At 40.2% G+C, this 17,373-nt stretch overlaps 1 protein-coding gene across 1 annotated transcript in view; it reads left to right on the top strand.

The window, feature by feature from the left end:
• Window positions 1–4,874: 4,874 nt before the first annotated feature.
• The window catches only part of gabbr1a (gamma-aminobutyric acid (GABA) B receptor, 1a), a 58,097-nt gene continuing 45,598 nt past the window's right edge, over window positions 4,875–17,373 (top strand). Inside the window, exons 1-5 of the mRNA XM_070911530.1 lie at window positions 4,875–4,953; window positions 5,234–5,298; window positions 7,718–7,856; window positions 10,498–10,683; window positions 12,258–12,275. Coding sequence (XP_070767631.1) covers window positions 4,875–4,953; window positions 5,234–5,298; window positions 7,718–7,856; window positions 10,498–10,683; window positions 12,258–12,275 — 487 coding nt within the window. The remainder of the gene's footprint in view (window positions 4,954–5,233; window positions 5,299–7,717; window positions 7,857–10,497; window positions 10,684–12,257; window positions 12,276–17,373) is intronic.

The following is a 17,373-nucleotide window of genomic DNA, read 5'->3' as shown; positions in this document are numbered from 1 at the left end:
AACAAATCCCTCCATTGTCTCCCCCTCCAGTCTTGTCGAGTCTTATCAGCGATTGCTTCAAGGTAGAGGGGTGGCAGGGTCTCTACATACACACCGAGATCCACACTTGTCAAGTTAGCGTGTAGGGAAAAAATGACAAAAACGATTCTCTGTCAGTGCAGAGTGAAAGCATGTTCGAATTCACGTTTCATATATTTATTTCCAGTAACATGCTGCAAGTAGTGCTTGGTTGTTTTTGGCACGAGAGAATGCGTTTTTTGAAAATTCCTGAAATGATGAATAGAGCGAGTGGAGTCTTAACATGATAAAGACTCCATTTGCGTCTTTCCACTCTGACAGCATGCACTCCTAGTTGGCTATTTAAACAGACATTTATGACGTATTCAGGGCTATATGCTGACACAAACACTGACACCATTAAAGCTAAGAAGATGAAGCTCAGCCATGTTTTCTTTTTTATGTTGTTATGCTAGTGCTCAGACACAAAAGCCTTTCCCAAATGTGTTGTATTTGGATATTGTTTACATTTGTATAAGTGGATTTCTTTGGCAGGAAGTGCATTTCCTTGTTTGCCTTTTTAAAAATAATTGCCCTGTAATTTGAAGTGTGCCTTGACACAGAACAAGTAACAAAGTGTGTGCCCTTTTCTGCTTTTTAAAACATTTTAATAATCACCCAGGCGCCGTTCCCGATGAGACTTGAAGAGTTATGTTCTATTATTTTGTTTTGATTTCTTGATTTTCTTTTATGATAGTGTACTTTGATTGTCAAAGTGTAAAATGCGAAAACAACAAAGTCAAGAAATGACTTGTAAATGTATGTAATTATTACAAAGCTGGAAAATATTGACATGTACATGTGTTGCTGATTTGAATATTTGACAAGATTGTTGTACAGATGTGCTGGATACTCACAGATTGTGGTATGTATTTAAATCATTCTTGTTGCAGTTTATCTGAAACTCCTCACCATCACTTCTGTCTTAACAATTAGCCTTCACCCTTTTAATGGCATTTGTGAATTGTCACTCACTGTTACCAATTTATGCATTGTCCTATAATCAATAAACCAAATCATACTTCTTGGGCTGCTGTGATTCCCATATTTTCGCATTTCTTTGATATCTTGTAGGACTTGTATATCAAGAGGCAGGATAGGATGTGAATTCCTGTTTTACAGAGACAGGAAGAGGGATGGTGAGAGACAGAGGGAGAGGTTATGTCTTCCCCAGCCTTGCTTCAATTATTCAGCAGATGTAAAAATATGAAGCAGGATGCTGATCTCAGAATAGATGGCAGAAGAGGAGCAGATAATGGTGGGAGAGACACAAAAGGGGGAGATGAAGGAGCCAGTGGGCTTTGATTTAATAGGTGACCAGTGTTGTAGAAATGACTGACTGCTGCCTGGTTGACTTAACTCCAAAGAGCTTTAGAGAAAAGGCTTAACAAAGTAGTCACTGTTAATACCACAGCGCCATATCTGCACCTCCATCCGTGTCTAGTCTTCCTACCGTTATATAATTATTCACGGTGGGATAAATCCGCAAGCTTATCATAAACCCAAAGCCTCCTCGTAAGATTCATTATGATATTTTGCTGTTGTGGGCCTAGACCTTAGCGTGTTTCATCTTGGAAGGGAGGGGGGTAAAAAAAAAAAAATCAGATAAATGCGTGAGAGAGGGACTGTTACGCACGGTGCGTCTCCATCATGACGTCGTGAATTAGCTCAAGATCGTAGAGGAGGAGAGAAAAAAAGGAGGGGAGTGTGGTGAATCGGTGTTTCGTCGTTTATGGGGATGCGTTTGTATATAGTGCATGTATATTTTTTGTATGGATTTATGTCATTTCTTACGTTTGCCATGCGTAACTGCAATACATGGAAAAAACCCGAATAAGATACGTTTTGTCTTTGTAACATTCTGTTTACGAACGGAGCAGCTTGCACATTTATAGCCATATTAATACAGCCATAACAAATCGTTGCAAAGATGCATATTTTTACCAAATAATCCGACACTGGGCTTTCCCTGGCTGGTCCCATCCGGAGGACGCACTGTTATCTTGACTGAGCGCATCGAAACTAATAGTAAGTACACATGCTACAGCTTTGCTTCAGGGGGCTAGATGCTACTATTACTGTAGGTCGCAATATTAGACTACATCTGTTCAGAAAATGCTCCATTTCCCATGTAGATAATCCAGACAGATGCCAAATTCGTTCTTCATTTTGTATGCAAGGGCCATACATTTTCGATGGGCACAGGCCAGATTTGTTTTGAGTTCCTTCTTGTAAGAAACCATCACCATCCCGTCTGCCGTTACCCTTTTTATGCTTTAGAAAGCGAGGATAACAGGGTGAGATTTTACACCATTTTAAACAACACGCAGGTGGTATAAGCAGATGACATGTTTTTCTAGATGCTACTTCATATGGGGACTATACGGGCTCGTTAATATGGTCGGCCTTCCTCTACAGGCCGTCACGGATTCCCTTGTCAACAGCCGTCAAGTAACTACCGGTAGCATACGGTTGGTGGCACCCTTACTGTGACCCTCACGTCTCAATAGTTCATGCTCAGCCATGCACAAAATACAGCATCTGAGTCTGTGTGCATGCACCCAGTGTGGACCTGCGTAGAGCTTGGACATAGCCACGACATGCTTCTCAGCAAGTGTGAGCTGTCTTTGGTGCTGCAATGGACCGGATCATCCCTTTCCATTGCAGCTTCCGGCATTATAAACACACAAGGAAGTAGGCAGTGTCTAATGCAACAGTGACATTAGAGGTGGAAGTGAATGTGGATGGGCTGTAGGTGTTTTTGTAACAAGGCTGCAATGTTTGGGAGCAGTGGAGGCGCTGTCCGTGGTGCTGAAGCCTTAATTGCATTTAAAGCTTGAGGCTAGTTGACGCCCCCCCCCCCCTTCCCCCTGTCTGCTCGATGCTACTGCAGCCACAGTGCTGATGGAGTTAGCTGGCTTCGTGCTGGTAAGGCTGCCTCATCTGAGCTACACTCACTCACATAGTTTGCTTTTATCCGGCTCAGTGTGTGATCGCTGATATTAATGACTCCTGCTGGGCTGTCCTTCTTTCTCCCCCCTTTTCTCTCTGCTGCCTCCCCTCCCTCCTTCCCACACAGGACAAAAGCACACACTGTACGCTGCCAACACACACACACACCCGTGCGTATACACATAATACACACTCTCTGGTGGTGTCTATCTCCTGCATGCTTCTTGTCAGTGAACTCTAAAAATACACTGGATAATGCTAATGAAGTATCCAGCAGAGTTTGTCTGTCTTCCATAAGCAAGCTTCGCTGCCATCTGTCTCCCTCACTGTGGTGCTTTGCTTTGTTATGCCCCCCAACTTCACCACACACACACACCCTCCACCCCCTTACTGCCTTGTTAAGTGTGAGAGTGTATGGATGTGTTTATGTTTGTGCATGTGTGACAGCCCCATAAAGATTTATTATTCAAAACTGCAAATGAGCTGCTATATATAGTGTGTTTATCATTGATACAGTTAGTTTGTGTGTGCGTGTTTGTGTTTCCCTTCCTGCCAGCACTCGAGGATCCGCGGCCCACGGGACTAAAGGGTCTTTTGACTTTTTGCTGGTTAGCATAGCACACTGTACTCATGAAATCTGCACGTCAGGCAGTCAGTGTGGCGGCTAAGTGGCCTGTCGTTTCACCATCCTTGTAAAGCAGATGGAGTCTTGGTACACATTAAGTCGTTAATGTAATAATTTGCTCTATTTGTTATTTGTTGTTATGACAGATATTGATTTAATTATAGATTCACTCTTCATTTAAAGGGGAACTCCGATTTTACACATCAAAGCATGCCCTTCTGCATATGTGAAAAAACGTTATAGGCTATAAAGCCTTTCGTGGCCTTTTGTGAAGTCTGATAAATTGCCTTAAGTGATGTCACTTGAGTCAGTGTCGGTTGGGGCTGAAGACTATAAATTAAAAAATTTTAAAAAATCTGGATGTGTGCAGTTAGAAAGAAGTGAGCTTGTCAGACCTCTATAGCCCGCTCTTCATGTCTGCTTGTGGCTAGATTAGGCGATACTAGCATAACACACCCAAACCTCCAAACGAACTGTTGGCAGCCAAGTTGCATTGTGGGTAATGTAGACGCCATGTTCTGACAACAAAGAAGAATGAGTGGAATTAAAAAGACGATATTTCTGGTTCTGCTGCATTGATTTTGATCCTTTCTTTTTGTAAAACTGTCAATCACGAGTCTGACAAGGTTGTAGGAGTGCAATGTTAAATCAGTGGAGTACTCTTTTAATGTATCCCAGAGTTTCCTTGCCAGTGAATAGGTGGGGTAGGTCAGCCATTTCCAGGTACTTTTCTGCCCTGGCTCCATAGAAAACTCTACAGAGTCTATTTAGTCTGCCCTGGTGTGAAATGTTTCCATGGGCAGCCACTTTGCAAAAAATAACAGCATCAGCCATCAAAACCTCAGCTGAAGCCTTGTATACAGGGCCTTTGAAATTAAGCCAAGCTGGCTATCAACGGAGCCTGGGCTGTCTGTACTGTAAATACAAATAGAAGCAGGGAGAGAAAAGTGGACTCATCTTGCAGCTCATCCTTTCTGTGCGCAGTCAGGCTGAAAAAGGAGCTTTTTTTGCCAAAAAGTTGATGCATCCCTTTTAGAAGGACAGACAGCAGTGGACTGAAAATGGCTGAGGACTGAGAGTGTAGCATTAATACTGTAAGACTATTTTCTCAGTAACCTTCTTCTTTTTGTCTCGTCTCCTCTTCTGACTTTCCCCAAAACCCCCAATTTCCCTGTCACACTTTCCTACTTTCTTTTTAAAACCTCTCTCCCTCTCTCTTCCTTCTCTTTCAGATCCAGAGATGGCACGGCTATTGTTTCTGATTATTCTCTATGCTCTTCCATCTCTTGTTGTGCCCATACATAATTCATCAACTGGAGGTAATTTATGTGTGTGTGTTCGTGACTGAATACGTACAGGAATCTGTCTGTGTGTTTGCTGTGTGTGTGTGTTTATAATATGCATTAATGGGCAGAAGTAACTCCTCAGAGATTTCTAAGTGACCTGAATGAAGCGCTGTAATTTGTGCAGCGAGGAAGGCATCAGTTAAATTGACAATATATCATATTTCTGTAATATATCTACATTATCTGGAGACAGAGCTTTCCCTCTCTGCTCTTGTCGTCCTTCTTCCTTCATTCCTCTTCCTCTTGTTCTCAGGCTGTGCCATCATCCGGCCTCCCAGGGATGGGGGGATCCGTTACAGAGGCCTGACACAAGAACAGGTACAGAGAATGCTGTTACTGCTCTGGATCTAAGTTACAGTATCTCACTTGTCAAATCAAACACATTAAACCACAGTTGACTTGAATAACTTTCAAATAAAGACCACAGAATTGGAAGTATTAAGCAGCTAACATTGTATCTGCTAACTGTAATGTCTTTTCTCCCTAACTGAATTGAAAATATAAAACATTATGTCAGCCTGAGAAAATAAAGTGGTGACATTATAGATCAAATTAGCTGGTGATGATTACTTCATGTGGTGAGGGATATTTTAGGTAACGGTATGATAATAATAATATTGATTCATCCTGTAACGACGTCTAAGAAGTCACAATATCAGCCGACATTATTATTATTACACCATCAGTCAAAAGTAAGTCGCATTAGTGTATTTAAAACTTAAAGGAATAGTAAGACATTTTGGGAAATATGCATATTTGCTTTCTTGCTGAGACGAGAAGATTGATACCACTTACGTGTCTGTGCAGTAAATATGAAGCTATACAGCCATCAGCCAGTTAGCTTAGCTTAGCATAAAGACTGGAAACAGCTAACCTGGCTCTGTCCGACAATAACAGAATCTGCCTACCAGCACCTCTAAAACAAATGACATACTGTATATGAGTGGAAATGTGAAAATGACAAGTTGAGATTTTATGGGCTGCCGAAAAATGGTCCACCACACAACGTTATCATTTTTACACTTCAGTTTTTGTACAGATTAAACAAGGAGATGCCATGTGTTAAGTGAGCTTTAGAGGTGCAGGTAGGCAGATTTTGTTACTGTTGGGACAGAGCCAGGCTAGCTGTTTCCCCGTCTCCAGTCTTTATGCTATGCTAAGCTAACCGGCTGCTGGCTTAGCCTTATATTTACCAGACATGAGAGTGGTATCAGCCTTCTCATCTATCTGTCTGCAAGAAAGCAAATCAGTCTATTTCCCAAAATAGCTATTGCATTAATTAAGTGGAATTTCTATTAAATTACATGTTACACACAATCACTTGCTACAGAGCAATCTGCTGGCTCTGATGGCTCATGCGCTTACCAAACCCGGGATCAGCAGCGACCTTTGACCTTTGTCACATGACATCCAGCTCCCTCCCTCTAATCTTTCCATGTCTCACTCAGCTGCGAGCTGTTCAATAAAGCAAATACGTCAAACAAAAATCTTAAAGCGCCACAATATTAATGGTGAGATAAAAGAGGAAGCATGCACACTGAGCACGAAAGAGGCAGTTTACAGATTCTAAACATGAAAATTTGACTTGGGGAGTACTGCTCAGCCTGTGAAAACAGTTGCATAATGTCTTCTGTGGCTCTACAGCGAGCTTTGTCACGTCTGGGAAGAAAAATCCTGGTGATGTCATCAAGTTATTTCAGCTTGGGCTTGGAGACACATTTTTTAACGGAAATCCTGTGTTGCAAATTGAAGGCACAGAGTTTGGAAATGTGTGTTTCCTAAGCAGGGAGAGTCTAATGAAGAGACAGTATAGAGTTGCATTGTGGGAAATGTAGGATCCAGAGGTTTTGGAGCTTAACTCATATTTGGGACTAAAAATATCAGTTGCATCGATTTTGACTATGTTTTTACTGTGTTAATGTTTGTGTTTTGATTGCTGCCTTGCTGCAAAAAGAATTTCCTCTTGTGGGACAATAAAGATCTGAGCTGAATTCTTAAAATACACTTTTTACAGTTTTTAAATAGTTTTAAGGGTGGAAAAATCATCTTATCCCACCTGGTCTAATCTCATTTATATATACGGCTGCACCATTGCATCAAATGTAAATGATCTAAATGTCATAATTTTACACTCATTTCCCCCCAATTTAGCTTGACATTTGATGCCAGATTTGGTATTTTCAGAAACTTTGGATTCCAATAAGAATTTAAGATAAAGTTAAGAGTTAAGGTCAAGGTCAAAGATCAAACATCCAGGTGAAGCAACAATAAGCAAAATACATTTTTGAGTGGAGTTCACAAGATTGTAATTCATTCTATACTGCAGCAAAACTCAAATTTGAAGAGAGGATGATGCAGTTTCAAAGCGTAAGAAGGACCAAAACCTCTACATCCGAGCCATTCAGATGTTTGAAACTGATTGCACCACTCTGGATGAATGCACATGACACACATGAATTGAAACATAAAGCCTGGGCCTTTTTCCCTCCTCTCACAACCGGAGTGAAGGTGTAATTCACTGTGTGACAGCCCATCAATTCAGACAATATTGCCATAAAAACTTCTTCCTAGTAGAGCTTTATTGTCACAGCCATATGGCACCAGAGTCTACTGCACTGAGACAGAATGAAGAGGGTCCCTACAGGAATAAGAAAAACTGGTATGAGAGAGCATCAATCACGCTTTAATTGCTGTCTCTCCGTCTTCCAATCTCACTCTGTCTGTGTTTCTCCTACAGATCCGCAGTGTGCAGATCCTGCCTGTGGATTATGAGATAGAGTACATCTGCAGAGGAAACCGGGTGATCGTGGGACCCAAGGTCAGGAAGTGCTTACCCAACGGCACATGGACGGACATCACGCATCACAGCAGATGTTGTAAGTCCCTTTTTGGTCTGATTCTCTGACTTCCCTGATCTTCTCACACATTTCCCTTTTCCAGACAATTCTTGGGTATAATAATAAGTTCTTGCGTGTTCTGTCTGGTTAATCACAGTTAATAAAATAAAATCTCAGTTGTTTTGACAGCACGTTACAGCCTTCCCCCCGTTTACACTACACGCAGAGGAAAGTGTGAAACACTGTGCAACCTTGACTCTCACTCTTTTAAATACTGGTATTGGAGTCATTTTTATCATCCACAGTACTAATATGAAAATCCACAGTAAAGTAAAGCAGTGCACTCTTAGCTTACATGAAATCAAACCACAGCTTTTGTTGTTATGGTTTCCTACATTACCTCCCATCATTTTTTAACCTGCAATAACTGATTTTTTTGGCCACTTGGGCGTAGAAACAAGTCATGAACACAACATTGACATATCATCACCTTTTAAGTTGATATGACAAACTTGTTAGCAAACTTTTAGCTCTGAAAGCAGCTGCCTGCTGTGGGTGAAAACGACACTATTAGAGCGATGAGAATGAACCAAAACAGTGAAGTTATGAGCCGGACAGCTAAACAATGAGCTAAAACTAGCTCACACTATCAATCAAACAACAGCTACAATTTAAAGGATGTTATCATGTTGTAAATATCGACAAATGACCACCAAACTCTTTTGGTTGAATTTGAACTTCAGTCTTGACCTTGGGAACAGTATGGGTGACCAAATAATCTCAACTCAAAGCTTCACTAACCAGCTTTCAATCGCATCTCGTGCAATAAACAGAATTAACACAGAAAGCAGGGAACTTCAGCTGTCTGTGAAAACCAGGCCAAAACCAGTCACAACATCGACTGGGAAGTCATCGACCAGATCAAGGTGGCTGTTCACATCCGACCATCCTTGAACAGTGACAAGGGTTACGATCTCCCTCCCATATATACGACCACTTGATTGAACATGGTGACACCTGAGCCATTTGCTGAGACTGTATAATGTGCTTTAAAGCTTCGAAAACCTTTGAGCTTGTTGAATGGTCACAAATCATTTCAGTGAAATTCTTCTCTTGCTGTCCCAAAATAAGAGCTTTGTTTAGCTGAATTCTGATCTATGAATAGGTTTGTTATTTAACTGTGTCCCCTTGATTAGTTTAATTACGTTCTTTGTCTGTATACTCGGAGGTATGTACATACAGTATACACCCATAGAGAAGAGTTTATAGCTTGAGCTGAGGCTTGCTGGGTGCTTTGGAATAAATACATTTTATTAAGGAATAAAGAAGCTAGCTTGTTTAGCTTCTCTTGTATCTGTACATATGATGTGAAATTAGATATATAAGTTGTTAAGTAGTTAAGTTGTTTTACTGCCTCTACATGGTTTAACTGTATACTTTTGCTGCAAACGTTACCTACAAATCAAAATGTTCTTATTGGACAGAGAGGCCTGAATGTAATTTCTACTCAGATCACATCTACAGTGCCTCTGCAAATACTGAGAATAAGGCCTGCGATCCAATCAAATCCCTGTTACATCTCTGTTTTTGTTCTTTCAGTTCACATTTAACATCAGTGGAATTTATTTTTCCCAAGAGTACATTCTCTAAAGCATGATTTTTGTTTTCTCTGGCTTATGTAAGAACACAGGCTGCAATGTGCAGATTGGAGTTTTATTATGTGCTCCCAATGCTGGAAGGAAGATTCAAAAAACTCGGCAGCTGAACAAATTATATTCAAGCTTGGCCATTTTGTCATGAAATCAAACCAAGAGGACAAAAGTCTAAACTGTATGGAGGCTGTAGCATTGCAAGCTAACATCACAAATGTGGGCTAAAGTGTAGCCTTATATATTTCTTACTGGTAACTAATAGTCTAACTAGTAACTAGTCTTTATTTGGGTCAAAAGGGTTTCTAGGGCAGTTAAGGTTACATTTCCAACTTAATAGTTTGTATTTTATTGTGTCTATGTTGTATAGTCTGAAAATAGTACATTATTATGTACATATGCAAACATATACAGAGGTGAAGCTGCTCAAGAGGCAGAAGTAATCTCTTCAGCCTCTGACGGTGGCAAAACATTTCTACCTTGTCGCTCATTTGTACCCAGTGCTTGTTCAGATGTTGGAGAAACATGTTAGGAATGTTAAATGTTAACAATTAATCAAATGACAAATAAAATTGTAATGTGTAAGATACATACGCACAATTATCACCGACTCTGTAGTTCCCCTCAGCTCTGCTGGGCGGTTTAGCATCTTTCAGCTCATTGTTTTGGTTTTATGGCCCGCAACTTTTTGATTGAGTCTAACCGCTCTCATCAACCCCGTTGCCAGCCGCAGCAGGCAGTTGCTTTCTGCAAAAAATGTTCTGATAAGCCCACTGTACACTACCTGATGATGAAATTTAGCAACTGGCTTGTGAACACTGTGGAGTTTTTAGCAGCTAAAGAGCCAGATATGTCCCTCTGGAGTTGGTGGAGACCAAAATGGAGCCAAAAGAGAGTAAATTTTGGATGCATATTCATTCTTTAGTCATTCATACTTCTGAGAATGTTTGTGCTACTGCTACTCCACTCCCCAGTTATTATACATTTACCCTCCTATAACTCTGTGTCTCCTTCTCTTTTGTGCTTCCCAGTGCTGCTGTGCCCGCGGGTGTGGACTTCACTGGAGAACGGCCGGGTGACGGTGAAGCCCCCCGGGCCGCCAGTGGAAGGGACTGTGCTCCATTACAGCTGCCACGCCGGCTTCATCCTGGAGGGCAGAAACATCAGCCATTGCACTAAACTGGGAAAGTGGGACGCGCCTAAACCCACCTGTCTCTGTGAGTGTCTAAGCCAATGTGACTTAATGAGATTTTACATTAAGCTTCCTATTACAGTAGAATTAAGAAAATTATGGCATAGTGGGATGCTATTTACTGTCTCGGGGGAGATTCAGTTAGTTAGCTAAGCAGGCTAACTGACAGCACAGACAGTAATTAATGACATGTACATCATTGTATCATTGCAGCCGGTCAAGTAGCAGAGACGCTAGCAAGGATAATTTGGTGCACAGTCAGTGACAGGGAGCACTTATAGCACAGTGGCCACATTGGCATAAATGTTTCCATCAATCAGCGACTATTTTGATTGTTTCAGTCAGTTTTTCAACTACGCTCTGGTTCCAGCTTTTCAAATGTGAGGATTACATGCTTTTCTTTGTCATATATGATACTAAACTGAATATCTTTGAGTTGATGAGATAAAACAAGCAATTTAAAGACATTAATTCGGCCTCTAGTAACTATAATAGACTTTTTTGTCTGTCTATTGTAGACATTTTTAGTCAAAATCAATTGCTCAAATATTCTTTATTGGCAGAAATGTACATTGCCATCAAATAAACCATTATCCATAAACCATCACATAGGCTCACTTAGCTTTTGCAGGCTGCCTTACAAAAATGGGAACATAAGGCTTTAAAGATGACAGATAATTACAAACACCTGCTCTCCCAACGGAGAAGCATAGTTGCTAGGCAATAAATGATCCAACCAATCAGAATGTAATCCACAGAGGGCAGTCTGCACTGTTGGCACAGGCAGGTAAAACGAATCATGAGCACAAGTTAAAACCTGATGTCCCGTGCATTAAACTGCACGCAGGATAAATACTCAATGAATATAATATAAGTGTGTGATATCACTGACACCCAAGCGTGTTCTCGTTTACGACAGTTGGCACGTCTACTCTCTGAAAGGATTTGTCCAAGTTAGTGCAAGTAAAGGAGGATTTAAGAAGAAAAAAACCCCACAGATGAAACAAAGAACTGAAAGAAATGAGATTGCCAAATGGTTATCAGAGTAGTTGGCATGGCAACCAATAAAGTTGCTATGGGAATGGTAGTATTAAAATGGATGAAAGAGGGAATTATCTGCACAGTTGGACTGGGCGACTAAAAGTAGGCTACTTGTTGTATAATAAAGAAATTTAGAAGAAGCTTTATGGGTCACTCATATTTGTACATAATTACTTGTAACACGCTCTGATAATGTTTAAATCTCCTATGTTGTCACTGTAAGATTTTCTATGGAACTTAACACTATATAACTGTATGAGATTTACAGGTTTTTCTATCTATTTTTATTGTATGACTGTAAAATATCATAGGATTACATAATATCTAACACAGTTACTGCTCAGCATCCAACCAACAGTGCATTGCTCAGGACAACTACAATGTTGTGTCACTGCCATCTAGTGGTGGGAAATTATTTGAATTTTGAGCTTTACTGCACCAGATCCTCACAAATTATCATCATTCCTTCTAGATAACTGCTCTGTTTCCACCTGAATTGTATTTTTTAACCAACTGTTCTTTTTCCTTTTTTTTTTTTTTTGTGTTTGCTGGCCAAAGATGACAGAAACTACACAGGTAGGAATTTTTTCATTTGTATTATCATGTCCATGCTAACCAAATCCTACTACACCGCAATAGTTAGTTAGTTATGTTATTTATGGACTTATGGCGCTAAAACATACAGTTGCTGTGGTGAAACATTTGTCAGACATGAATTTCTTACATTATAACATTGCAAAACAAAGAGCTTTGTCTTCTATCCAAAGCTTAACAAATAAGCCTGCTTTTAAACATTTTTAAATGTATCAGAAATTAAGGATATTTTACTATAAAATGTCTCCCTTAAATCATCATGTACTTAATTATAATGAATTATAAAATGTCTCACCTAGATCACAAAACAAACAGTCTTTTATATTCAGGGAGACCATTAAACAGAACTGTGGTGTTTCCATTGCTAATGGTAATGTACCTGAAGGTAACTGTGCACACAGAGGTCTTTGATCTTTTAATTAAATTCTGCTTCATGAGGCTTTGCAACACTGCTGCAGATGCATTGTGTACTGTCACCACAAGAGGGCAGCAGTAGCCTAAAGCACTGACAAGAGGTTGTTCTGATAACTGAAGGTTCAAACTCCAGCTGGGAAAATCTGACTTGTTGGGGAAAAAGGAAACTTCTGCTACGTACAACTTGTCCAATTAAAGATTTTTTTTTCTGCTGTGAGAAAAGAGATTATAGTTTAATTGTATTTGAAGCTGTTAACTTAGTTAAAGAAATTCGTTTTCATAATCTAATATGAGAACACATACATATTACGGGGCTGACAACATTTCCCCCGTAGTTGCCGGCCTATTACATGAGGAACATTATTTTTCTGTCCCTGAGTATCGAGCAAATCCTTCTTTCACGAATCAAAGCACTGAGAGAGAACGTTAAGACAATTTAATTTGCTCATAAGCATCATTAGTAGCATTTTCAACTCAGCTCATCCAATCTAACCCCCTTGTGTCTTTAGTTAATTTTAATTCCAAACTTCTAATGAAAATTGTGTATTTTTATTAGTTTTTTGCTAATCGTTTTTGCTATGCTCCTGCCCTCTACTAAGACTAAGAGGGCTTTTGAAAAATGAGAGGGTTTACAGCATAAGAAGTGTAGCTGTGGGTTTGTCACCATGCAGGTATAAATATAATCGGGTGTGAGGGAGCAGAATGCGTCGTACATACAGTGCTATTCAAACTGTGGTGCTGTTGCATGAGTTTGCAGCAGGTCATTTCTGAAAATGAACTAATGTGCTTCGCCAGCCTTCCCTGGGAAAATAAAGGATCAAAACATCTACGAGTACAGCCATTTTATCTGATCCCTGGCAAGGATGATGAATACATGTGTTACTGTTGCAGGATGGCTCACCCTCTTGCACAGTTATGTCACCACGTTAGGAATTGGCCAGATATTGAATCATACGCATACAATCCTTGGAAGGCTCACAACACTGCACAGTTACTCTAATGAATTAGGCATAGAACTATGCTAGCCTTTCATAAGCCAAATACTGTGCGTACACACATAGACACTCGTGTGTGCATACGCAATATGCAACACTAAACTCGATATATAGTTTTATGCAAGTAATCCCATAAGTTGCTGATAAAAAAAGTTTCCAAATGTCACGGACGGACTTGATAAACACATAATTAACAAAGCAGCAGAGAACACTGTTTCCTCAAATAGAAATTTCCATCTACTGTCACAATACTGACCTCCTTCTGGCTCTGCGCTCTCTCTCCCTCTCTCTCCACTCCATGTGCCATCACCACCCACTTACTGCCTCCTCAGCGGGAGAAAGGTTAATACCCTGCTCCTGTCTGTGTCTGCTCTACCCTGTGTGTGTGCGTGTGTGTGTGTGCACACATATATGCAGTAGGAGTGCATCTCTAGTTTCTGTTTTCTCCAAGTACAGCATAACAAACCATAGGTACACAGTGAATACAAACAAAGCAGCAAGCAACTGAGACTTAACAAGCTAACAAAAACTATGTATATATATAAATGTACATATATACATATGTATGTATATATACATAATCTGGATTATATGTTTAGATTATTATATTTAATAATGTGTTTAATCTTTTTTAAGATTGCAAAACGGAGGAGTGCTAACAGGCATTACAGTAAAGGGGTTTTCTTCTTACCAAAACCAACAGTGCATTAGTCCATCTTCTATTTGTGGTCAAAACATTATGTCAATATAAAATAGATTGTGTCATCCAGCACCTTCTCTGGATGTGCATTTGCCTCCAAAGGTTCAATTCAATAAAAACCGGATAGTTATTAGCAAATGTTACTCAAACAGGAATTAAAACCTGTATTTGTTGCAGACAAATTTAAGGATTAATACACATTTGGTGCACTATGGAGTATTTACAGCAGCAGGATACACCGTATGTGGGATTGACTCAAAATTAACTACAGTACCCATGTTCATCATCATCAAGGCCCTTCAGGGCTCACTGGTGTGTTTTTAATAGTTTTGTTTGACAACAATGGGGCTCTGTGACACAGAGGAATAAGACATATCACAGACAATACTAGTAGAAGTGTAGTTGGATCAATTCATTGTTGGTTTTATTCTTTTCATGGGATTTGTTGAAAATAAGACATTTCCACCCTCATCCATTTAAAAGATGGGTTGCAATCATTGGGATTTTAACTGTGCTCTAAACTTGCCGCCTGCGTTATCTTCAAAGTATCACATGATGTCAAAACATACAACGAGGCGAACTGTTAGCACTTCATAAGTCCATGGGCTGTGATTTATTCAATGGGAACTTGAGCCTTGCACGTGGCAATAGTGGATCTTTAAAGCTGATATTTAGGCAGTGATATAGAAGAAGGTATTCCTTTTTTCATAGCTGTCTTCATAATGATACACTACTAATGTCACATGTTGCTACAAAGTTCACCTTGACAGGATATTTACAGTTGAACGATGAACTTATTATTCCTAACTGCCCTCCACCCTGATACTCAGGCTTGATGTATTACTCTAATAACTGCTGTGCTGCAGACTTGACTGGTGTGCTGCTGCTGCTGCTGGACAAATTATGTAATGATAATACTGTATCCAAGTAGCATGATGAACTTGTCTAGCATGCTGGCCAACATTTATGCTCTTGTAAATCGTTGTTATTCCAATAATAGTGGCCCTGTAATGTATGAATGGACTTTGGATGTTAAAAGACTGGACTTTGACCGAAGTCTTATCGCTGGACAAAGAAACTGGATGCGACTTGTATCGTCAGCATTGTGGTAAAAACCTTACGTCTACAAAATATCTGCGTCTTGGGAACTGAAACGGTTTTTACACAATATATTTTGTCAGAGCATTTTCACAATGATTTGGATTGCTCCCTGAATAAAATGTGCTCTGCAGGTGGAGGACAATGTAATCTAGTGATTGTGTTAAAAAAAGGGAACATGCATAACAGTATTTTCCCACTAACGCGTCTGCCAGGAGAAAAACAGGCCATTATCCTGAAGGATGCCCAGTGTGCAAACTGCAGACACACAAATATACAGTACAAGGCCCTCATTAAAGTGGCTCAGCAACACGTTGCAGCAGTCATGTCTCCATTGCATCTTTTCCAGGCTGAGCCACAGCTAATGTCTTCTCTGAATGTGGCATTTGCCACCATGGGGGTTGTTAACACTGCACTGCCCGATTCTGGTGCGTCTTTCCTGTGTTAGGCTGCAGGCTTATGGAGCGAAACAGCACATAAAGTTCACGGCTGAATAATTGATTGTGCGTTGGATGGGTCACAGGGTGGCAGCGAGGATGAGGAGGTGGAAGTGGAAGGCAAATGCTGATCACTGCACTCACCTCAGCCTGTGAAGGCTTGTTAGCAGCTGGATCTGAATAGCTCTCCGCTACATGGAGATATCCAGATAATGAGATTTGGGTAATGAACCAGGCTTATATAATAGTCATATTCCATCGCCTAACTACAGAGGGTTTTTAATTTAGACTGGAGAAATAATGGTCTTCTTCTCAATTGCAGCAATAAGTAATTGTCAAAAGGGAACTTTAACACAAGCATTACATTGCAATTAAAGCGCTTACACAGGAACTGCAAAAGCCTGAGCATAAAATGGAATTTAAGTGTAGTCAATAATCCAAATAGGCTGCACTGAAAATGGCAGAGTATTGTTGGCACCACAATGACTTTCTGTTTTCTTCTTAGATAACGAGCTGGTAACCTTTAGTTATAACATTCCTCAAAGGATTCATCGATATCAAATGATGTCAGATGTATCTCCGAAAACATCAACAACATCATTGTAGGGAAGGACGCAGATGAAAACCAGCCGTATGGTCATTCAGTTTTAACTATAAAGACTTAAAGGCCATTGGTGTAAAGGCCTATGTGTGTACGTGCTTACGTATGCGCACGTTAAGCTGTGTGAGTGCGTGGTCGCATGTCTTTGTGTGTCAGAGTTAGATAGGGGCTGTTCTGGATGTGAGACAGAGGGTTCAAACAGGTGTGCAGGGAGTCCAGTCTCTCTCTCTCTCTCTCGTCTACATGAACTTCAGTTTCCACTCTTGAAATAGAGGCAAATAAAAACAGCCATGATTGATACTGCCTGCCACATTTTTTGCTGATTTCTCAAAGCAGCTTCTGTAGCATTTTATAGAGTTGGCCGTGGAGGGGAGCTAGAAATGAAATGGTCTATGGATTAGCAGAGGTGGTTACAGAGCAGAGTTGCACACTGCTTGTGTGTGCTAGCCCAATAAGCACAGAGTTATTGATTTGCAGGTCAAACAGCATCTAGGTATCTGGGTTAAAACCAGGCTAAATCTGGTTGAACGTTCTCTGTTGTTGAGGTCAGATGGAACTGGCACTGGTGGAAAGTAACTGAGTACATTTACTCAAGTACAATTTTGATGTATTGTACTGTACTGTATAGTATTTCTATTCTATGATACCATACCTCCATTCCACTAGAGAGGAAAATATACGGTTTACTCCACTACATTTATTTCATAGCTGTAGTTACTAGATACTTTTCAGATTAAGACTTTATATGTAAAGATGATCAATTTATAAAATATATGTTATAGATTAAATTACACAACAGTATATGAAATTGTTAGAGCTAGCTCTCCCGTGACAA

The sequence above is a fragment of the Enoplosus armatus genome, chromosome 9 (genome assembly GCF_043641665.1).
Source record: "Enoplosus armatus isolate fEnoArm2 chromosome 9, fEnoArm2.hap1, whole genome shotgun sequence".
Classification (NCBI taxonomy): Eukaryota; Metazoa; Chordata; class Actinopteri; order Centrarchiformes; family Enoplosidae; genus Enoplosus; species Enoplosus armatus.
Note: the sequence above shows the minus strand (reverse complement) of the source record. Positions and strands in the feature narration are given on the sequence as shown.